At 34.7% G+C, this 24,734-nt stretch overlaps 1 protein-coding gene across 1 annotated transcript; it reads right to left on the bottom strand.

Annotated features, from left to right (window-relative positions):
• Nucleotides 1-13,494: 13,494 nt before the first annotated feature.
• On the bottom strand, nucleotides 13,495-24,351 carry LOC104092393 (ubiquitin C-terminal hydrolase 12-like). Its single transcript, XM_070202078.1, has 13 exons — nucleotides 24,232-24,351; nucleotides 21,989-22,069; nucleotides 21,781-21,900; nucleotides 21,214-21,336; nucleotides 20,243-20,308; nucleotides 20,032-20,120; nucleotides 19,517-19,625; nucleotides 19,366-19,434; nucleotides 19,111-19,221; nucleotides 16,344-16,410; nucleotides 15,983-16,130; nucleotides 15,731-15,888; nucleotides 13,495-13,907 (listed from the first exon to the last, which is right to left on the bottom strand). The coding sequence occupies exons 1-13, from the start codon at nucleotides 24,253-24,255 to the stop codon at nucleotides 13,759-13,761; spliced, it is 1,314 nt and encodes a 437-aa protein (XP_070058179.1). The 5' UTR covers nucleotides 24,256-24,351; the 3' UTR covers nucleotides 13,495-13,758.
• Between the last annotated feature and the right edge of the window lie 383 nt (nucleotides 24,352-24,734).

Here is a 24,734-nt window from a genome sequence, read left to right on the forward strand (position 1 = left end):
AGTATCACCAACAATAGCAAATAGAGAGACAAGTTTCTGAGTTTCGAACACAAAGATAACATCACAGTGAGAGTTTTGCATGGATTTTAAACTTACAGTGCGGCCAAAAGCAATCGACTTTCCTTTGAAAGCAACAAACCTGGCCTTCTCTTCAGGTCCATAGAAGTTCATCTTGTCTTCAGGGCCAAACTCTACACTTTCAGTTTTTCCTCTTTTCTGAGAAGATTGTTTGGGGATGGACTCCATTGGTCATTTTCCCTCTCTCTTTTGGGAGATGAGAATTTCTTCTTGAGAATCACTGGAATCTTCCTCGGTCATTAGATGGTCTGTGCTTTCTGGGGATTCTACATCAACAGGATTATCTTTAGTTTTCTTGAAGCGATGGCTTTTTCTGGGTATGGAGGATGAAGGAGAAGGTTTGGTTTTGGCCATGAGTAAAAGAAAACAAAGTGATAGAGATTGAATTTCTTTGAGAGAGTGGGAGATATGATCGAGGGAAAGGGATTAAAAGAATTTTGAGAGGACGCCTCGATTCTCGAAGAGACATATGAAGGGCAACTGAAAAGTTGCCTTCTACAAACTCACCGTTAGTTCACAATTAATGTATGTATAGACTAATCAAGTACCAAAAGATTTTTTTGGCAAAAATTATGAAGAATATATATGGACAAAAGTTAAACTTAGACAATTATAGAAAACACTAAGTACAGCTATACGGAATTGTACAAATACCAATTTTGTTACGAAGGAAACATAATCTTTCTTCAAGCAATGGTTTTGTAAAAATATCTGCTAACTAATTTTCAGTATTGACAAATTCTAACACAATATCACCTTTAGCAACATGATCACGTATAAAATGATGCTTAATCTCAATATTCTTAGCCCTAGAATGATACATAGAGTTGTTTGATAAGCAAATAGCAATAATATTATCACACATAATAGGAAGGCAGGTAAGGCGTAAATCATAATCTAATAGTTGATGCACAAACAATAGGACTTGTGTGCATCAGTTGCCTACTGCCAAATACTTAGCTTCAGTAGTAGATAAGGCTATACAACTTTGTTTCTTGTTGTGCCAGGATATTAGAGAATTTCCAAGTAATTGGCACGTTCCACTTGTGCTTTTCCTGTCAATTTTATCTCCTGCAAAATCTGCATCTGAAAAACCTTTGAGATCAAAGATATCTAAGCTTTCTTACCATAATCCATAGTCGACTGTTCCAATCAAATATCTGACAATATGTCTATCAACAGTCAAGTGAGATTCTTTAGGAGCTGATATCTTGCACATTTGCAAACGCTGAACATAATATCTGATCGACTAGCTGTAAGATAGAGTAGAGAACCAATCATACCTCGATACATTATTTTATCGACACTCTTACCATCTTTATCTTCATCCAAGGTAGTTGATGGACTCTTAGGCGTTCCTATGACCTTTGCATTCGACATTCCAAATTGTTTTTTGAGCTCTTTTGTATATTTTGTTTGACTAATGAAAATTGCTTTCTGTACTTGCTTGATTTGAAGACCAAGGAAAAAGTTAATTCCCCCATCATGCTCATTTCAAATTCCCGTTTCATGATATTTGTAAAGTCCTTGCATAGAACATGGTTAGTGCTACCAAAAATAATATCATCTATGTAGATTTGTACAATTAAATTACCTTGAGACGATCGTTTGATAAAAAGAGTAGTATCAATATTACCTCTGTCAAATCCATGTTCGACTAAGAATGAGACAGTCTTTCATACCAAGCTCTAGGAGCTTGCTTTAGACCATACAGTACTTTGGACAATTTGTAGACATGATTTGAAAAGATTCATTTACAAATCCTGGAGGTTGCTTAACAAATACTTCCTTAGAGATGAACCCATTTAAGAAAGCACTTTTCATATCCATCTGAAATAGTCTAAAACATTTGTGAGCAGCATAGGCTAATAGAATGCGAATAGATTCTAACCTGGCAACATGGGCGAAGATTTCCTTGTAATCAATTCCTCCTTTCAGTGAATAGCCTTGTGCGACCAGTCTAGCTTTATTTCGTACAACTTGTCCAGATTCATTCAGATTATTTCTGTACACTCATTTTTTTCCTACAATGGATGCATTTGGTGGCTTAGGAATGAGTTCTCATACCTTATTTTTCTCAAATTGGTCAAGCTCTTCCTTCATTGCAGTTATCCAGCTTTTGTCCCGAAGTGCCTCATTCACTTTTTTTTGGTTAGAACTGGGATATGAGAGCAATATTTGATGTATGCTTTAGTGATCTTCTAGTTTTCATTCCTTCCTAAGAATCTCCAATGATGTACTTATGTGGATATCCAGGCTCACTTTTCCATTCATTTGGAACAATTGATACCGACTCCTTTTCAATAGAACTTGTCTGAATAGTTGTAGAAGGTTCCTGATAGTCTATAGGACTGTTAGTTGTTTGTTCTTACTGTTCAATCACTTCGTCATGAGTATTTTCACATGTATTGATAGACTTTGGAACTATGAAAATTTCCTCATCTTCAAGAAGTTTTTCATTCCTTAAGCGAGGATTAGTATCCATAAAAACAACATGTATAGATTCTTCAATAGAAAGAGTGCGCTTATGAAAAACTCTATATGCTCAACTAGAGGGAGAGTATCCTAGAAAAATAACTTCATCGCTTTTGGGATCAAACTTACCAAAATTGTCTTTTCCATTGTTATGTATGAAGCATTTGCAACCAAAAGAGTCCTTTCCATAATTCATATAGAGTCTTCTTGAGAATGGGTTGAATTAAGCATCTCTTGATGATGTGACATGTGGTGCTTACAGCTTCTGCCCAGAAGTTGTGTGGAAGTGAGTTTTCCACAATCATAGTTCTTGCCATATCTTGCAAAGTTCTATTTTTGCGTTCAACCACTCCATTTTGTTGCGGTGATCTTGGAGATGAAAAATTATGAGATCCCTTGATCATTGCAGAAGTTCTCAAATGCTTTGCTTTCAAATTCTCCTCCATGATCACTTCTTATGGAGGATATGTAGTAACTTTTTTCCCACAGCACCTTCTTGCAGAAGACTTCAAAGTTCCTTAATGACTCATCCTTATGACTTAGAAAGATAACCCAGGTAAATCTAGAAAAATCATGTATTATAACAAAGGCATATTTTCTACCACATATACTAGCAGTTCTAGTTGGACAAAAAAGGTCCATATGCAGGAGTTGGAGAGGTTTTGTAGTAGAGACAATATTTTTAACCTTAAAAGAGGACCTGGTTTGTTTTCCTGGTTGACATGCATCACAAATATGATCTTTTGAAAAATCTAGTTTTGGAAGACCAATGACTAAATCTTTTTTGGAAAGTTTATGAATAGTATGCATGCTGGCATGACCAAGTTTTCTTTGCCATACCCAAGGATCATCAATCATAGAGGCTAGAAAAATTTGATTACCAAGACTATCTATGTTACTGATGGTATAGACATTTCTGTCTCTATTTCCAGAAAGAATAACTTTACCTGATTCGTCTTTAATAAACTAACCATGTTTTTAAAAATGAACCTCATAGTCATTGTCACATAGTTGACTGATACTGAGAAGGTTGTAACCAAGTTCATCAACCAGGTACACTTCGTCTACATCATATATTGAGCTGAGAGGAACTCTTCCGACTCCAATTATATTTCCTTTGGATTTGTCTCCAAAAGTGATTGTTCCTCCATCTAGTTTGTTGACAGTTTTGAATAGTTATTTGTTACCAGTCATATATCTGGAACACGCGCTATCAAGGTACCATTTTCTTTTTTGATTCTTCTTGCGGTGTTACTGTAAAATATAAATTACTTATTTTTAGGTACCCAAGCCTGCTTAGGTCCTGAATGGTTAGTGCTCTGAGTGCCAACTTGACTAGAGGGCTTAGGTCGCTAGACCCATCTCCTGTTGTTCTTAAACCTGCAATGTTTATAGGTATGACCGAGTTTTCTGCAATAAAAATAGGAGGGGTTATTGGAATTTTCATAGACTTTTTCTCCTCTAATTTTAAGCATGTAGTGGTTAGTGTTGTGACCATTTTTTCCACAATGGGTACATACATAGAGATTTCTATTTCTAGTTGAAGATTTATGTGAAGCAAATTGATTCGATCTAACTGAACTATGACTGGTGGATTTTCGCAATCCATTCAGTTGAAGTTGAAGTTCATTAACTGAATCTTGAAGCATATCTCTCTCAATTTCACATACTTCTAACTTCAAAGCCTAGTCTTTCTTTTCTCTTTGGATTTTTTGAAGCTCATTCAAAACTTTCTCAATATCTGCAAGAGCAATATTAATAAATTCTTGAAGTTCATGATAGTTAGGACATGTCGGAAGATGTACCTAACTTGTTCCTTCGTCTTCTATGAGACCAAGTTCACGTGAGTCTTCATCACTATCTTCTTTGATGGCCATGAAGAACATGCTGGCAATTTTCTCGTGATCATATTCTTCTTCATCACTCTAAGCTCCAAAGGATTTCTTCTTTTGAAAGTTCCTGCTTAGTTTCTTTTTCAGTTCAGGGCATTCGGCTTGAATGTGTCCATATTTTCCACATTCATAGCATCTTCCATCATTTTTGTCATTTTCATTATTTGTCTTTCCTTTTCTGAAGTTTGTTTTGCCTCTTCTGCTATTTCGGTTTTCCTCATCATGTTTGTTACAACCTTGGAGAGCATAGCTATATTCTCATCTTGTTCTCCTCATCTTTATTCTTCTTCTTCTTCTTCTTCTTAATTTTCTCATTCAGCCACAATTGCTTTGAATGCAACTGTCTTCCTTTTTTCTTGTTGAACTTGCCTGTCTAAGTGGGTTTTCTCGAACGTAATTAGATCATCTCTGAATTCATCATAGAATATTTTGTCAAGATCCTGACATTCCAAAGCAATGACTTTGGGTTGCCAAATTGTGGGAAGACTCCTCAAAAATTTTCTGACTTGTTCTCCACTTTTGATTGGTCTGCCAAAGGATTTTAAGTCTCCAAGGATTTTGTGAACCTAGAAAATATTTCCTCCACTGATTCTTCATCCTTCATTTGAAATAATTCATAGTCTCGAACTAGGAGATTGATCCTTACCTCTTTCACTTTGTTGGATCCTTCATATGTGACCTCTAACTTATCCCACATTTCCTTTGTAGTTTCACAGCTTGATATCTTTTCGTATTCTTCCCCACTGATAACATTGTACATCAGATTTTTTGCCTTGGCATTCACTTGAATAACAACTTATTGTTCTTCTGTGTAGTCATTTAAATCAAGAGGATCAGAAGATACTATAATTTGACCGTCTTTATCCTTTATTGGCGGAATTGGAAGAATTCCCTTTTTAATCACACGCCAAACCTTAATGTCATATGACATAGTATAGGTCTCTGTGTGCACTTTCCAATGAGAGAAGTGCTGGCCATTGAAGTATCGGGGTCGTATCTGAGAGGTTCCTTCTTGAAATAATGCTCCAATGACTATTTTTGATGCCATGATCTTTTTCTCATTTGCTGTTAAGCAATGTTCGTGAGTCCTGCTCTGATACCAATTGAAAGTACAAGAGGGGAGGTGAATTGTAACGGATTTAAAATTTAGTTGACTATGTAGGAATTTAGTCAACTAGACTTTACACAGTGATTGATCACTGTAGAAGTAAACTTGAGGAGACAGAAAAGTAAAGAAGACACATCAATTTTTAAATTGATTCAGTACCGGTGCGGTACCTACGTCCAGTTCCCTTGGGTCACACATGTTCTCTTAGATCTTTTGTAAGTGTTTACAATATTGATGGTTTTAGTACGTTCACCACCAACGATATACATCAACAGTGATTCTTTCTTATTTTGACACAACTCTCATTTTGTTTTCTATCTATTCCTATATTTTGTGACATTTATAGACTTAAGAATACAGTATTTATACTAAGAACTAGAAAGGCGTAGAAACAGATGATGTAGTTGTGTATCTTTGGATGTTCTTCTACTTCTTCCTTTATAGCTCGATGAGTCTTCTATTTCCTTGTCTTCTAGGATTATATGGCAACAATTATTGGAGACATTTCCTTGTGAGGCATAGACATCTAAGATTGAGACCCAAGGGTATCCTCATAAATATAGCTTGAAAGAGTCGCTAGATTCATCCTTAATCATGATGAATTATTTCCTCCATTTCCCCTTGATTTGAGCTTTGACAGATTGTTCTAGATTTGGTCTCCAACCGTGATTAGCTCTCTTCTCATTCTTGTGCGCGCTTGAGAATCTTTGACAAGTTTGACTGATTTTCTTTCTTTCTTTGTTCTTTAATTGATTAATTCATTTTCCATGTAGAGCAAAGTTCAAAATACATAGTCGTTGAGTATGATCTTCTTTTCTTTCATCAACGTCTTTGCTTTCCAAATCTGCACACAATGAGATATCATTAGTCAAGGCTTTTTTTAGATTATTGATCATTATTAAAATTCTAAACTTAACAGAAAGATGGCTGAGAAATTACAAGACATGGAGTGGTATCCTAAAGGATAAGTATATCCAAATTTGTAAACCACACAAGTTGCAGCAGGTAGTATAGGATTGTAATGATTCGACCGGTTGTTTTATGTATTTAAGTCATGTTTCCCCTTTTGATGCTTCACACATGTGCATTTGTGGTTTTATGACTTACGATGATGGTTAGTTTTGTTACAGAAAAGGTTTTGGGTTAATTTGGACCATTTGATTCTTGGTTTAGTAACTTAAGTTAGAAATATTGATCGAAGTTTGACTTTTATATAAACGACCCTGGAACGGTATTTTGATAGCTCCGATAGGTTCGTATCGTGATTTTAGATTTGGGAGTATGCCCGGACTTGGATTCGGAGCTCCCTAGGTTGATTTGAATTATTTTGTCGAAAGTTGGCAATTTGAGGTTCAGAAGTTTCCCTAAGTTTGATCGTAGGTTGAATCGGGTTCAGAATTTAATTTTGGGACTTAGAATAGCTCTGTTTTGCTATTTGGAACTTGTCTGCAAAGTTTGGTGTAATTTGGAGTTGGTTTGATAGGATTCGAATGCTTGGTTGCAATTCTAGAAGTTCTTGAGTTTTCTTTTGAATTTCATATGTTTTGATGTCCGATTCGTGGTTCTAGATGCTATTTTTATATTTTGATCATACGAGCGAGTTCGTATGATATTTTTAGACTTGTGTAGATGTTTGATTTGGATCCTTGAGGGCTCGAGTGAGTTTCAGACGCGTTTCAGAATGTTTTGACTCAATTTCAGGTTGCTGGTGCTCCAGTTATTGCAATTGTGAGCACCAATATTGCAATTGTGATCATAGTAGGGGGTCTTAGGAATCGCATTTGCGATACCTGGATTGCATTTGCGAAGTGAGGCTAGCAAAGGTAGGCTCGCATTTGCGACTATTTTATCACATTTGCGATGGGAACATGCTTTGCAAATGCGAAGCCAATGTCGCATTTGCGACTTCCCAATTAGACTGTCAGGCACCGCAATTGCAATTCCGTCTTCGCAATTGCGAGGGTTTGCAACTGCGAACCCAGTGTCGCAATTGCGATATCTGCACCTGAACAAAAGGGCTAGACAATTAGGATTTTATCTTATTTCTCTCATTTTAGAACCCTAGACTCGGTATGAGGCGATTTGCAGAGAGAATTTTCACCTGCAATTATTGGGTAAGTGATGTTGATAAATTTTTAACTATATTACATGATTATATATGAGATTTAACGTCAAATTTATGCGAATAAAAGAGAAATTTTATCTATATTTTGAAAAAAAATTAAAAAATTTAGGATTTGAGAGTCGAATTGGACTCGGATTTGAAACAAAACATATATATGAACTCGTGGAATTATAGATAGTCGGGATCTACCCTTGGACTTGAATTTTGACCGGACGGGCCCGGAGTCGACTTTTGTTGACTTTTGAAAAATTGTATAAATATCTTAACTTTATTAATCAAAATTGATTTCTCTTACATTGTTTGATGATATTAAGTCATTTTTTGTTAGATTTGAGCTGTGTAGAGGCAAACTTTAAGGGAAAGGCTATTTTTGATTATTGATTTGGCCTAGTTGAGGTAAGTATCTTGTCTAATATTATATGGGGGAACTACCCCTCAGGACTTGGGTTGATTGTACTATTTGAATTATGTGGAAGACGTGTACACGAGCTGACAAGTGTGTATACAGGCCTATATATGATATTTGACTGGTTTAGACTCTTAGGTTACTTATAAGAACTTAATTGAAGTTATTATTATTTATTATATCTTTCTTTGTCATTTTTATTCTTACATACTTTAATTGAAGTTGTTATTACATGTTCTAATTTTTTATTGTCAAAGTTACTCTTATGTGCATTTATTTGTAGTTGTTGTAACATGTCATTCTTTCTATTATTGAGTTATTGTCTTGCATTTAGACTTAGTTGTTATTTCATGCTATCTCTTTCATTATTGAACTTATGTTTTGCACTTGAATTGGAAGTTTCCATCCCATGAGAATACCTTTATTGTGAGTTATTGAAGTTGTAGTTGTGAAACTTATTAACACATTGAGGCTGAAGTTCTTGATTATTGAGACATCTTTCCTCGTTAAGTTGTTTCTTATTAATTTTTTGTTGTTATTGAGATTTTTGCACATATTGTACTTGAGCCGTGGGCTATATATTGTGATGACATTTGGTATTGTTAATTTTTGCAATGTTGTGGCATATGGGCACGTGTGGTGCGAGTTGATTATTGTGTTGTGATATTGATGCGCATGCGGCGGTATAAGGTATGATTTATATGCGTATTGCTATTAAGGGAATTACTTGAAGCCACACGGTGAAATAAGGGGGCTAAAGCGCGTGTAGCTATTTCGAAAAAAATATTTTAAAAAATATTAATGTAAGGCTCACGCGGCGATATAACGAACATTGTGATTGTAAATTGTGACATGTGGATATGAGGTGTGGTGCCTCAGTTGTGATTCTTGTTGTATATTATATGTTCAAAAGGCTTGTTGATTTGAGCGGTTATTATCTTTCCTTCATTGTTTTACTTGTATTTTCACGGTACTTGATCACTTGTTATTCCTAGCATACGTTCACTCTTTGTTGGTATTTATTGCTTTAAACTTCCGGTGTTAGCCTTACATCATCGTAATGCTCTGATGTCATCTATTTCTTTGTCTCCCGTTATTAGATTATATTATATATTGTTTAGGTTTCTTTTGTCTAGTAGGTGTCTTGACTTGGCCTCGTCACTATTCTACCGAGGTTAAGCTTGATACTTATTGGGTACCATTGTGGTGTACCCATGCTATGTTTCTGCACATTGTTTTGTAGATCTATGTAGTTATGCTCGTGCCAGACGCCAATAAGTTGATCCAGTTACTTTGGAGACTTCAAGGTATATGTTGACGCTCGTAGGCCTCAGAGTCACCTTCTTCTATTGCCTTACTACTGTTTATCTTCACTTCAAACAAAGTTGTATTTAGAGATTATTAGTGCATTTTCACTCAGTTTCACCGTGTTTTGGGATATCGTGACTGTTGTACCGTTTTGGTTTCACTATGAAAGTTATCAGTTTAAAATTTGTCATCTTAGTTGTTAATTCTGTTAAATCCTCAATGTATGTTAGGTTTACCTAGTTTTAGAGACTAAGCGCTATCACGACATTGTAAGGCATCGTGACAAGGATGATGACTTGAATCAAGGATTTGGGGTATGATGTCCAAATCCTTAGATGAATTTGCGCTGTAATCTCTTTTGGTTTGTGAAATGAAATAATTTACTTACCAAAAAATAAGAAAAAAAGGAAGAAACCTTTTCATTTTGGCTCTTTTGCTAGAGAATCAGCGACTGCATTTCCTTCCCTGAAACTATAACCTTATTCTAGAGTTTGTTAAAGGGAAGTGTTCTTTGTGTTGGAAATTATTAAGAACGTAACACCTTATTCTAGAGTTTGATTGAATCACTTGATGTTGTTGAGCGGTTGTATTGTGGATGAACAAGAAATGAGTGTTATTGTTGGGCCAATTATAACTCAAATGATCTGATCTTGAATTTACTTAAATAGATCTATATGCTATAGTGACGTATCCCAAAAGTTTGTGACGGAACTCGGGAAACGAATCATATTTATAAACATGTTCTTTGTAAACATTTTCACACTTTTTAAATAAATATTCCTATGTTTTGATGCATATACTTAAATCACAAACAATAGTTCACATAACCGATTCTCTCTTATTCGCCAATCTCCGACGTCATCTCTGTCCAAACATGTATATGGTCGAACCAGATCTTATACATTTTTGATAAAATGAGTTAGGTAGAGGAAATTTAGTTTATATCGTAACAATGTAATCCATTGTGCACTTGAGAATAGAATCGCCTTTTGAAATGATTGTTATCTTATTATTTTTGGGCCAATTTTTTTTTTTTTCAAAAATTAAGATGTTTGGACAAGTTTTTAGTTGGAAAAAAAAAAGTGATTTTGAAGAGAAACAGAAGCAGTTTTTAAGAAGCAGAAAAAAGTAACTTCTTTCCAAAAGTACTTTTCTGAGAAGCGCTTTTGAAAAAAATACACTTTGAAGCAGTTTTTAAAATCTTAGTCAGACACTAATTACTGCTCAAAAGTATTTTTCAAATTAATTAGCCAAACACAAACTGCTTATCACCAAAAGCACTTTTTGAAAAATACTTTTGAAAAAAACACTTCTCAAAATAAGCTAATTTTAAAAACTAGGCCAAACAGGCAGTTTTCTTGATTTTTCACCTTTTTATAGTTTTGAAGCTTGAGATTAGAACTGGTTTTAGTACATTGAGAAATGTATAAAACTACTATAGGGCGATATTAATTTAGAGAATAAATAAGAGAGATATTCTCTTAGTTTTGACTTCATTTGCTCTTCTTTTTTCTTTCTTTTTTTCTGTTAGACAATTTAACATCTCCATTTATGAGCTCTTTTACGGTTTCAAACTTTTCTAAATCTCCTAAAGTTTCTTTTTATGATGTTTGGCCTTCTCTTTTCTTTTTTCTTTTTAAAGATGGTTTGTTTGCTTAGCTTAAATTAATTACGGCATAAATCAATTGTTACTGTTGTTTTCGCATTTTACTTTTTAAAATTTAAAGACTTTGTAAATGTTTTATTTTCAAGTTTCTCTGCCTATCTCCTGAGAAGATTGAAAATTCACGATTAGCAAATCAGTAAAACAATTCATTAGGGAGTCAAAAAAAAATGATGTTTACGTGGCATTTCTTTTAGATCAGTAAATTTATTTATTTCTCACTTTTTTGTTTTCTCCCTCATTTTCCGTCTACAGTAGTTTGAACATGCCAACAGTCACCAAGTATAGTTATCATAAAAATTAGTTGCAACAGTAAATATTATTTATGAACACTGACATTGTAAAACTACAAATTGATTGGAAATGCTTTTACTTATTTGGTTTTGTCGTTTTGCTCTATTTTATTCTTATACAATTGGTTTGCAATTCTTTTTCTTATGAATGCCTTATATATATATAGGGTTGGCAAGTGGGCCGGTCCCGGGCTTAAACGGGCCAAGTGGATCGGTCCAAACGGTATCGGGCCTGGTCCCCAAATTAAACGGGCCAAACGGACCCAGGCTAACAGACTTTTTTGTAGGGACCGGCCCGGTACCGGGACCGTTTGGTCCCGGACTAAACGGTCCCGGCCCGCGAACTAAACGGGCTAAGTGGGCTGAGTGGGCCCAACATATATTTTTTTAAAAAAAATAAATAAATAGATATTAGAGACAAAAGAATGTTAAAAAAAATATCTAAGGCAATACTTTGTAAATTTTATTATAGAATTGTGACCTAAATTTTATTTAACATCCTAAATTTTAATATTTAATATTTAATATCGAATATATATAGTATATAAGATGTATATATAGTATAGTATATATATTAAATATATATATAGTATATATATATATATATATATAGTAATAACAATAATAACATCTTATATACTATATATAAGATGTATATATAGTATAGTATAGTGTAGTATATATATTAAATGTATAATATATATATATAAGTAACAAGCTATATTCGATAAGTTATATATACATCTTATATACTATATATAAGATGTATATATAGTATAGTATAGTATAGTATATATATTAAATGTATAATATATTTAATAGTAGTAACATGAAATGACCAAAGTATGGTACTTCTTAGTTGGTATAAATATGGAATGATAGAAGATCAAGTTTTAGCTCAACTCAGATTACAGTTTCAACTAAAACTGAGTTGAGCTAAAACTTGATCTTCTATCATTCCATATTTATACTAGCTAAAAAGTACCATACTTTGGTCATTTCATGTTACTACTAAAAAGTATATATATACTAAGTGTATAGTATATAAGTATATAACTTATATACTATATATATACACATCGATATATTCATAGATATATATATATATATATATAATCTATATTCGATAAGCTATATATACATCTTATATAGCTTATATATAGTATAGTATAGTATAGTATATATAGTATAGTATAGTATATATACTAAATGTATAATATATAAGCTATATATATATATATATATATATATATATATATATATATATATATATATATCGAATATACCTTATATATTATACACTCAGTAACAATAAAGTAAACAATAGTAGCAATTATAGAAGAAAATTAGAGAGAGATTGTGATAGATTGATGATTTTGTAAGAAAAAATGAAAGAATAATGGGGTATTTATAGTTGAAAATAGGGAAAAAGTATAATTATAAAAAGTTTGGGATTAAAACAAAGTTTGGGGGGTTAAATGACTATTTTATAAATAGCCAACGGCTATTTTTGACAGCCCAACGGCTATATTTAAAAAAAAATAGCCGTTAGGACCGTTTGGCCCGCTAAGGGACCGATCCGGTCCCGGACCGGTCTCCGTCCCTAGCGGGCTAAATGGTCCCGGGCCTGATGGGCCCAAATCATAAGATCGGCCCACGAGACCGGCCCAGACCCACTAAAACCGGGCCAAACATTCCTGGCCAGTTTAGCCCGCGGTCCCAGGCCTGGACCGGAATTGTCACATATATATATATATATATATATATATATATATATATATATATATATATATATATATATATATCAACTCTTCAAAGTATTACCATTGGTTAATTAAGAATTTCAATTTCATTTCATCTTCGGAAACGAATGTTAAAATACTTGTACTTGCAATTAGATTGAAGGAGTGACAAAAATAAATATAAGAGATAACTCTGGACGAAGGAAACTGAAAAGAAGATTTTACTGGAACCAAATATCACCCTCCCAACCATGCATATTTTTATATCATACCTCATTAGTTCCACTTTATGTCAATTTATCATTTTTAATTTGTATTAATAAAAAGAATTGCACATCTTTTAATATTTAGAATGTTTTTTACTTGAACTTCAATTTTACCCTTAATAATAAGATCACAAGATGTAAGATAAAAGTATTCCTTTTTTTCTTAAATTATGCGTCAAGCTAGGAATATTTGCATTAGCTAGTAATTACTATGGGAAATGCTAGCCAGAGATCCCAATGCTCAAAAAGGCTGTCTAAGTACTTTCAACAGACTTTGGATTAACATCTATAGAGCTACTACGCTATGACCAGTGAATTTCAAAAACTTGAATAACTGTTTAGTGGAGGAATGAATCCTCTACATTAGTGATGCATAGATCCTTACTTAAAACCTTTCAGAGATCAATTGGCTTTGCGCACAGCAACATCAGCTTCAATTATGACAGTATCATCCATAATATAACCTTTTTCAGGATGACATAGATCACTAAGAAGCATGAATGATGTGAAACCCCAGTCCTTCTCTCTTTCATTAAACTGGTGTTGAGTATCTGCAATAAGGATCATACAATTAAAGAACATAGTCAGCACTTCCACAGTCAAATAGTTATCACATAAATAAGAAGTCTCAAGAAGCGTGAATTAAAAAAGATCACCGGCTATTCTAGTGTGAAAGACTAGAGATAATAGCTGCCTAACACATTATACCAAGACATAAAGGCAGTGGGACTATCCTCACTTTCCTTAAGTCCCTCCCGTTTGTTGGGGGGGGGGGGGGGGGGAAGAAAGCCATCAGGCAAACCAATCCGGTGGCTACAGGTTTTGAAATTTAAGGGGAACAAAAAGAACTAAGAAAACTGAGCAGGCAAGAAGAATATGTCTCTTGCTTTAAATTCATAAGTTGGATGCAGAAGGAGATTTAGATATCCTACATGGGACTACTATATACTAGAGACTGAGCGAATTCATAAAAATAGTATTATATTCCACCATATCGACGGAACAAAGCAGAAAAACAACCTTAGTTCTGCAGCCCAAACTGGTTATATTCTTAAACACCGGCACGGCTCCGAGGATAATTCAGGCCCACCGTCGCAGCAAACAGAAGCCTTTAGAGGAATATACTACCCCTCCTGCTACTTGTGGTACTTCATGAATATATTATTCTTTATGGATTAGTTATAAGAGTAGAAAGCTCAGCATTAATTCTGTCTCTGTGCCTTTTCACTGCTTCACAATGGCTTCAAGGTGCATGGTGAGATTTCCATTCAAGTAAACTAATGGTGTCATGATTAAACTTAACAAAGACCAAAAATGCTCACTTTTGATAAACTTAAAGGACTAAATATGCTAAGTGGTATATTAAATGGACGACTTTAGACCTACACTCGAACACAAGGGACCATTTATGTCATTTTCTCTAAGAAAATACATATAAGTACATTAGAAGATGTTGTCTATAAAAACTCTACATATGACGGGTACAGAGCCCTTGAAGTTTTTCTAAGGTTTTGTCCAAGATGGGCACTACCTTTGAGGGGTTAGAGGATGAATTTTGTACATTTGAGGAATAGCCTCTTATTCTTAGTTAGCTTTTGGTGCACACATAAAGTTCTCGCGTGTAGAAGATTGGATAACATTTTCAGGAACATACTATTCTGTAGGTTCTCTACTTATTGGTATTACGTCTTGAATACGGGAGCTTTTCCCACATTTTTTAAATAGTTTTCCCCACATTAATTAAAAAAAATTACCTTATCGGGAAAAAGATGACTCGTACAGGCCGACAAGATTCAATTTAATGAACAGATCTTTCCAGAATCAATTAGATATGACAGTATTAAAGAGGCCTTTTAGACAATACTACAGGTTAAAAAAATAATGATAAAGATGAACCCATATGTCTTTCAGCAAAACAAACAAAAGAAACTCATGGAGAATTAGCATCACAATGTTGAAGCATTGTTGGCAGAAGAATTGAGCAATAAAACATTTATGAACCCACATCATTGTTGGAGCACTTTTGAAATCAACAGCCCAATGAAAACCTAGATGGCATGTTTTATTATTAACAGTCAAAACTCAAAACGATAATACATGGGTGGAAGTTCATTAATTAATTAGTTCCTTACGGATGAAAGAAAAATCAAACATATGCACAGAATACTACCTGAAATAAGTTATCCAGAAAAGTCTAAAGTTTGATGATTACTCTCCACAGCTGACTATGACGAAAATCAGAAAAAATCTAACGCAACAAAACCTTATTCAAACGGCTTAAAACATGCAGTTGTTAGAAAACCTATAGATTTTCCCTCATTTTATAATTCATGCGCGAAATTCATATCTTTTATACACAAGTGAGATCTCTGACCTTTTCTCACTGTGAACTTGTTCTGAATTTGATTGTGAACAGCTAAGCTAAACTGAGCATATTTACTCCACCCGTAAGGCAAGCTTGCAGAATCTGCCACATCTAAGTAGATTGATAAACAGTCTACCTTGTTCCCTTTTGGGAATATCAATATCCTCCTGCCAGCCACAATGCACCATATAGTACATCAATATCATATCCCCATTAAATTTGTAGCAATCCACTAAAAAAGGGGGTGTTGAAAATAATTACCATTTATATCCTCCTACATTAAAAACTTCAGAGTACAACTTCTTCACATTCAACCTTGAAAAATTATCGATAGTCCATGTGAACTGGGCTGATGCCGGATCATCAACCGCCTGTGCATCCACCGTACTTGCTGTGTCCGCTGGTGCAACTGCCAAAAAATAAGGCGTGCCAAATCTTTGAAAGGCAGAAAAAAGTAAGATATCGATCAATCAACCACACCTCTATGCCAAACTTGCCGGGGTCGGCAATATGAATCTTTTACATATTCTGCTCAATTTGGCTCCATTTCATTCTAAAACTGGTAGTAATTAGTGCAAATTACGCATACTACAATTCAACCAATGTAAAGTAGGTGAGATACCTTTGATAGTCTGAGGTATCTTAGTAGGAGAGTCGGAAATAGGAACAACCATTTGGTGCTCTTCTGGCTGCCAAGGACGAAGCAAAATGATAAATCTTTCGCATGTAAGGAGAGAATTTAGGTAAAGTTTACACCGTAGTAGCATCATATTATTAAACTAAGCACATATTCATCCAAGACATCAATTTGTTTGGGGACTCCACCCAGCAGAAACAGAGTAAAGCTGTAAATAATTGAATTCATAGGGCAACAGAGTGGATTAAATCCATCACTATCGCATTTTAGGGAAATTTAAATCAATTATCAGCAACTATAAATCCCAAAAGAATCATAAATTTTTCAAAATGCCACCAAATAAAGCTAGTTTAAACAAAAAGATGTGAAACGGAGTAACACTGTAAAAACAAAGTAAATTCACACAGCAACACAACTAATAGATTCAGTCAATATCATATTATAAAGAGACTTTAGGTCAACTTCACACCGCAATCACAGCGGATATATGAGCACCTGTAAATAAATAAACAAAAAAATCTATACTTTGAAAACTATACCAACCAAAGCTACTTTAAATACAAAAACAAGCGAAACAGAGCAAAGCTGTAGAAGCAAAGTGAATTAACAGAGCAAAAATTACAGAGAATCATTGCCCGGGTACCCGGTGTACAATCAGCGGTGAATATGAGATACTTCACTAATTGAGAATTCAAGTATGTGAGATTAATCTAAACGTTTGAGATGATGGATCTAAGAACTTTCTTGAGTTCAAGTTATTGTGTGACGAGGAAAAGGAAGAGGTAGTGAAGAGAAAAAAGGTTTACATTGGGGGGTTCAGAATTTCCAGAGATGTTTTTTATAGTAGTATTTGAACACGGATATGTTAATCAGTATAAGGCATTAAGCAGGGAGTTTTTTGTTTCTTTGAAAAATTTCTTCTCTCTTTTCCCTTTCATGTGGGAGAAGGTTGTTGTTAGTTTAGGTTGTTGTTAGTTTAACAGTAGTTGAATGTTGATAGTGTGTCTATTTCAAAACATGTCTGTCTCATTGATATTTCAAAACATGTCTGTTCCTAGAGTATTAATAGACGATATTCTGACCATCAAAAGGTTTGATAGAATAGTGGGAACCTTTTACCTTATAGCTAGAGGTTCCTTGTCGAGCTTTGCGAATTGAGAACCTTTAGATAAAGAGTTTTTACCTCCTTATTGAATCTACCTGTCGTGAATCTGAATAAGTCAAGTGTGTGAATTTCAAATACTGGATGTCTACATAAAAAATATTGTTAAAATTTTAATCTTTTTCATGGATATTTGAATATCATCGTTGTCTTAGTATCCAATATTATCTATTGTCTGGTGATTAGGTTAAAAATTGTATTGTAAATTGGTGTGATCGAGGTTTCTACAAAAATTGCATTTATACATGCGTCACAGATTTTAAAAGAAAAAGAAAGAGATTTACTTGTTAAAGGGAAGCGTTCTTGTGTTGAAATTTATTATGAACTTAAGACCTTCTCTAGAGTTTGTTTAATCACTTGATGTTGTAGGATGGCTGTATCGTGGATGAACAAGCAATAAGTGTTATTGCTGGACCAATTACAACTCTAATGATTTGATCTTGAATTTCCGTAAATAAATGAGATATTCTCATCTCACAGTGAGGATTTTCTTATTAACTTTCAAATATGCTTTATAATATAACCAACATAATGATGTATTAGCATTGATTAAAAGAAAACAATTGATTTATCATTCATATAAACTTCAAAAGGAATACTTGTAAACCCTTATCTTTCAGTTCCTCCTCCATAATTATCACAGATTGGCATAGATTGTGTACTTCTGTTGTATGCCTTCCTATCAATGAGGTCAGTTGCCAAAACATACACTATTAGCATTTATCGAATTTCCGATGGCCGAAGATCTGTCAGAATAGCAAAAAAATTCCGACAGAAGGAAATACTACATTACAGATGGAAGGCGACGAAATCCGTCGGAAGACTTGTGGCACCAGTTTGAGTGAAAACTTTAGTGCAACTTTTTCAGGTGGCTAGCCGGTGGACATTTGTTAAATATATAAATTGTTTATTGTTAAATAAATTTTCACCATCCGAAATGTATAAATATTAATTTAATTATTTAGAATTTTTCAACGGCTAGCTGCGGCGTACTTATTGAAATAAGTGATTTCCGACGGGGACTCTTTAAATTCCAATGACTAGCTGTCTAAAATGTCTTAACACCTCCTTCAGTCCCCTTTCTTCCCCATTTTTTCCTCTCTCAAACTTAGTCTTGTTCTGTTATTCTCCTCCAAGAAATGACTTTTTTAGCCATTCAAGAGCTTCCATCGACCACCTTCTTTTCCAGCCAATCACTACTCTCCCGGCCACGTTCCTTGGGGAAAAGACCACCAAGTTAGCAAGTAAGGAAGTCGTTCAATAGCCGGACTTCCTCACTGAGAAACCAAATTCCGGTGGAGCATCTCGCAGGTGATTCGTGGCTCCTGCTTCAATATATGTCTGCTGCGATTCGTGATTTAACAATACTACAACAGGTAATCTCTAGATTTCTACATGTCTTTGAATCTGTCTCTTTCTCATGACTATGTTGGTTCCCGGGTTCGGTTGTTTGGTTAAGTCAAAGTGAGCAAAATACAAGTATGGCAGGCGTACTACCAAAGATATAGCCATCATCAAAATCTATTGCAATGTTGCAACAATCTCTCATACTCCAATGACAATATCACAATAAGAGCGTGCCACACATACCTGGCGATTGTGCACGTACTCCAAAAATGAAGGAACCTCAGGAAAGCGATATTGTTCACTGACGTGATTTCGAAGGGATTTCTGAAAGCAAATTATATCCCCATCTCCTATCTACAAAGCCAGAGCAGTATTGCATAAAATTTTCATTGCTAATAATTCCAGCAGAAGAAACAAAAAGAAAAAATTATTGGAAGAAATTGACTACATCAGCAAGTGCATAAAAACCCCAAGCAACTGGCAATTTATTGCACATACCTCACAGTCACGAAAACTCTGGTTACTGTCAATGTGTTCACACATCACTTTGGGTTCAAATTTTATTTCCTGTGAATAACAAAACCTGAAAAATCACATATCATATGTTAAGAGTTAAAAAAAACTGGTGGCAAGAGAAGAAGAAACTAACCTCAAAAAGTTCAATTTCTTCATCAGGCGAAAAGCCAACCAATTCATTTAGCTTTGTTAATATCTCCATCGGCTTGCCACTTTCTTTTACAAAAAGCCGTCCAACATACCTGACAACAAAAAGAAAATTAAACGGAGAGAGATCAAAAAACTCGTCCACATCATGGCTTCTCGTATATGCAGCCCCATGCAGTTGGACTTTAACAGCATATCAAGTTTCAAATCCATTAAATTTTGAATTAACACTATTAATATGAACCGTCATCAAGTCCAAAGCTTAGATCTAGTCGTCGTCTTCTCCCTTTTTCCCTTCTTTGTTGTACACTCATGCTAACTACAGTGTCACATTCAATTCTCTACGATGTCGGTTTTAGACCTCTAGACTGTGTAAAAGTACAAAGCACCTTTTCCATGTGGTCGTGTTGTCTCAAAACAAATGAGCAAATCCCAAATTCAAACATGAAAATCGCTACTTTAGTGAAAGTATTAAACCTATATAGAAGCAAGATGTAATACCTTATCTTCTCTTTCAGGGGGTCATAAAATTTGAAAAATAGAAGGATATCTTCCTTGGTCTTCTCTGGTGGAGGAAAAGGTCGCAAATCCTGCAAAAATACACAAAATAAAATAAAACACAAAAGTGAAACATGTAGATAAAGCCTCACAGAGAAAACATGCAACATGTGAATCATCAAAAGGGAAGACAAGTAGGCAAGTGATGCATTACCAGGCATAATTCTACGTCCAGAAACAGTTTTAGCTCAGCACTATTCCTGTCTCTCAGTTGACCAACCTGAAAACACATAATGTGAAATCATTAACACTGAGTTAATCAAGCTGTACCATTGTTTAACAAACTGTAGAAACCATGGACTATAGAAGAAAGATTGCAAGACAAAATGATCATAATACCTGCCACAATTGTCACGCTTCAAGAAAATCACTTTCAAGGGGGGCGAGGGGTCACAATACTTGGTCCAATCCAAAAACATGTCCAGAGTGTGGGGAAGAGGGAGTTAAGGGGATACAGAGAGATAGAGAAGGAGAATGGACTTGTGGACCAGCAATGGATGAACCAACATGATCAGAAATATTGATCTTATTCACTAGCAACTGAAGACATCTATTTTGCTAAGCAACGGGAAATTGGTGGACGCCAAGTTCTTGATCAAAATTTTCAGGAAACAGAGTTACGTTTGCAGTAAGTATTACATTCCATAGTCGATTAGGGCCCACATAGCTTTTGTTGATAATGTTGGTGTCCTAACTAGATTGTGCACCTCGACTGTTCCACCGGGTACTTACTATCTTCCACTAGCACACCTATCAAGCTGAGTCCACGTAACTATATTACTTTCTTTATTCTTGCAAACATACAAATTGATTATCAATAAATATAGCCTCTTTTTTGGGTAGAAGACAGATCAAGCACGAGAAATCACTGAATCAAACTGTCCCATATAGCTGCAGACCATATATGGAATTGTCTCGTAATGTCAGATAGCTTCACACCACTGACAAGAATATCATGCTACGGTCATTCCTTTTTCGTTTCATGTGAAGGGACAAGCCAAGGAGAATAAACTTTATGTAGAAGACAAAACATGAAATATACAAAGAACATCACCATGAAAACTGCACTCATAACTCAGACGAAGAGCACACTGCAGAAAGACAGCATTGTCAGACAGAACTTACGGATTGAGTTTCCTCATGAGCTGTCAATGCACGATCAGGCCGATACGTATGGTTCTGGCGTTTTGCCCATATCCAGTAACGTTGAAATTGCACCGGTATACCCAATTCCTTAGCAACTTCCTCCTAGAAACAGATGTACCATCAGACATGCCATACTTAAGACTTAGTGATTGTCTGATTGACCAATGACATTCAAGAGAAATATGCTTATCTTGTCTGCTGAGAGAGCACTAGTAATTATGTGAACCCTCCCACCCTAACCATTAGAACTCCGTATTCTCAATTTTTATGATTGTTTGTATTCTACTCAAATTTTACCTATAATTAGCACTCAGAATTCAAAGTTTCATCTTTTAACTCGATATAAACACAAGTTACAGAAGTTTACCTTCCATATTTCAAGTTGTAGAAGAAACAAATTTCACATGACGCCTCTTTATTAGATAAGGTCAAACCGACTTCATTCTTATGTCTACATACAATTGCGCGTCATGTTTAGTAAGAGCAATATGGCTATAACTTTTCAAATCTATGAGAAAAAGAAATGCAACAGAATGATAACTGTACCTTCAATTGAGTAAATGGCATCTGTTTCTGAATACGAAAAGTACGCACTTTATCATGATCCACAAGATCAAAATAAATCTCCTTTCCGATTTGTTCGCCGAGGTCTTCATCACGAGCTACCTGAAAATGAAATGAAATTTTTAGTTAAACGTTTCCTAAATATAAAGATACAAGAAGTAAAGCATAGAGACTAAAAGTTGAAAGAAACCTTGATGATTGTGTAGAGATGATCCTCTACTTTCTCCTTTCTCTTTTGTTCCTTTTCTTCTTGCTCTTTCTTCAGTGTTATCTGAAAGTTGAGGTTGATAAAAGATTACTACGACTGAACTAATAGAATGAGAAACTAAATCAACAGTATTGAGTATAAACCCACCCGGAGATGCTCGACTATATCCTTCTCATCCACATTGCATTAATCTTTTCCTTGTCACTTACGTATATAAACAAGCACATACGCGTATTAATATTTATAAAACCGGACGGTGAGTTTTGCTAAAATAAAGATAAAAGTATAGACAACTCGAATTTATTGAATTTCCAATGGTTGGAAATACTACATTATCGATGGACAACCGTCGGAATCCATCGGAAGACTTGTGGCGCCAGTTAGCGAGAAAATTTTAGCATACTTTTTCAATTGGCTAGCCAACGGAAATTTACTAGAAATCAATCTAACAAAGCTTAACAGTTTTGATCAATCTTTCGCATTTAAAAAGAGAAAATTACGTCAATTTTACACTGCAATAGCATCGGATTATTAAATTCAGCACATATCCATCCCTAAGATCATTTTTTCCGAAACTCCACCAAGTAAAGCACCTTAGAACAAAACCACGCAAAACAACAACATAGTGGATTAAGCATCACGATCGCACTTCAGACAAAATTTTGGTCAATTTCAAAGTGCAATCATAAATCTTGCAAAAGCTACTTTAAACCAAAAACAAAACAACGCAAAACAGAGTAAAACTGAAAAACAAAATGAATTCACACAGCAACACAGCCAATAAATTCACTCAGTATCATATTTTAAGGATATTTTAGGTCAATTTCACCCCACAATCACGGCTGCTTAAATTCACCAACAATAAATTTTAAAAGAATCAATAAACTAAGCAAAGATACACCAAATAAAGCTATTTTAAACCCCAAAAAATACACAAAATGGAGTAAAACTGGAAAAAAATTGAATTCATAGAGCAACACGGCTAATAAATTAATTCAGTATGGCTTTTTAAAGAAAGCTTAGGTCAATTTCACACCACAATCATAGCGGACTAAATTCAGCACCTATAAAGAAAATCAATATTTTCACAACTAGACCAAGCACAGCTACTTTAAACAAAAAAAATATATGCAAAATTGAGTAGAGCTGTAAAAACAAAGTGAATTCACACAGCAACACAGCTAATAAACTCAGTAACAGTCACATTTTAAAAGAAATTTAATGTCAATTTCACACCACAATCACAGCAAAGTGCAAACTATGGGTGTGTTTGGTATAGAGGAAAATAATTTTTTTCAATTTTCCAATGTTTGGTTGGTCATAATGTTTTTTGGAAAATATTTTATTCCTTAAAATACCAGAAAAGAATAAGGAAAACAAGTTCCATAAGCAGCATTTTCATCCTGATTGTGTCGTCCCCACCCCCAACACCTCGGCTCCAACCCTGTCCCCTCCCCCAACAACCCGACCCACCACCGACCCCCCAACCCAACCCCTATATCACCCCCACTCCCACTCCCATCTCATCTCATCCCCGCCCCACCACCAGAGGCGTATCCATGTTTATGGATATGGGTTCACGTGAACCCATACTCCTCTACCAAAATCATATATAACAATGTTATATTTCTTTAATATTACTTAAATATATGTGTGTGAACCCATGATCAAAGACTCCTATGGTACAAGTATTGTTGGGTGCACCTCTACAAGTCAAAATTGGCGGTTCAAATTCCACTCTGAACGATCTTGATTTAGGCACGAAGTATAGATATATATGTGAAAATTACTAAATTTTCAAAAAGAATATAATTTTGAACATATAATTTCAAAAGTGTAGTGGATTCATGGGAAGAGACTAAAGTTAAAGCCGTCAAATATAAATTCTAGATACACTTCTCCACAATAGTGCACCCATCCTCTTGAAATCCTGGATCAGCCTCTGCCCACCACACCACTTCCACCCCCACTAATAGCTAGTATAAAAACTTTTGGGACAAAACTTTCTGCTTACTTACCAAATACCAGAAAATCACTTATTTTCTAGGAAAACATTTTTTGGTGGAAACCAAACACACCTTATAATCAGCACCTATATTTTTGAAACTACACCAGGAAAAGCTACTGTAAACAAAAAATAGGCAGAACAGAGTAAAACTGTAAAAGCAAATAAGTTCACAGAGCATAAGTTACAGAGGAATCAAGAGTAAGATTATTACACCTACCGGAGGAGGATCGGGGAGAGACATTGCCGGAGAACTGTGACCGTACGATCGGTGGCGAATGGGAGAAACTTCCGTACTTGAAAATAAAGGAAGAGGAAGAGCTAGTGAAAATAAAGAGGTTTACTTTTGGGGGTAGTTTCGTGATTTCAAGAGGTGTTTTCTTTTTCAGTGGAACTGTAGATGAGTGCCATGTGTTCAAATAAATTTTAATGGTCAAGGTCTTACTTTACAATTTTTTTCTAGTTTGGATATAAATTCGATGAAAGTTGCGGTTGAAAAATAATTTTTTTAAAATAAAATTGTGCTTGCATATATATTTTATTTGACTAAAAATTTTATAAATGAAAGAAAAAATTTCACCCAAAAACTACTCTAAATAAGTTTTTTGTGAACTTGAAAAAAACTTCAATATGTTTTTCAAAAATTGATCATGTTCCATAACAAACGGTGTTTCTAAATCTAAAATTTATGATCAAACGGGTGCTAAATTTATTTTTTGCATT

This window comes from Nicotiana tomentosiformis, chromosome 5 (genome assembly GCF_000390325.3).
Source record: "Nicotiana tomentosiformis chromosome 5, ASM39032v3, whole genome shotgun sequence".
Classification (NCBI taxonomy): Eukaryota; Viridiplantae; Streptophyta; class Magnoliopsida; order Solanales; family Solanaceae; genus Nicotiana; species Nicotiana tomentosiformis.

Excerpts from the sequence above, each read along its gene's own strand:
- LOC104092393 (XM_070202078.1), bottom strand. The coding sequence starts at position 24,255 with ATGTCTCTCCCCGATCCTCCTCCG. Across the intron at positions 20,121-20,242 it reads TGGACGTAGAATTATGCCTG|GATTTGCGACCTTTTCCTCC; the intron begins GTAATGCATCAC and ends GTATTTTTGCAG. Across the intron at positions 13,908-15,730 it reads CAAGTTCACAGTGAGAAAAG|ATACTCAACACCAGTTTAAT; the intron begins GTCAGAGATCTC and ends TCCTTATTGCAG.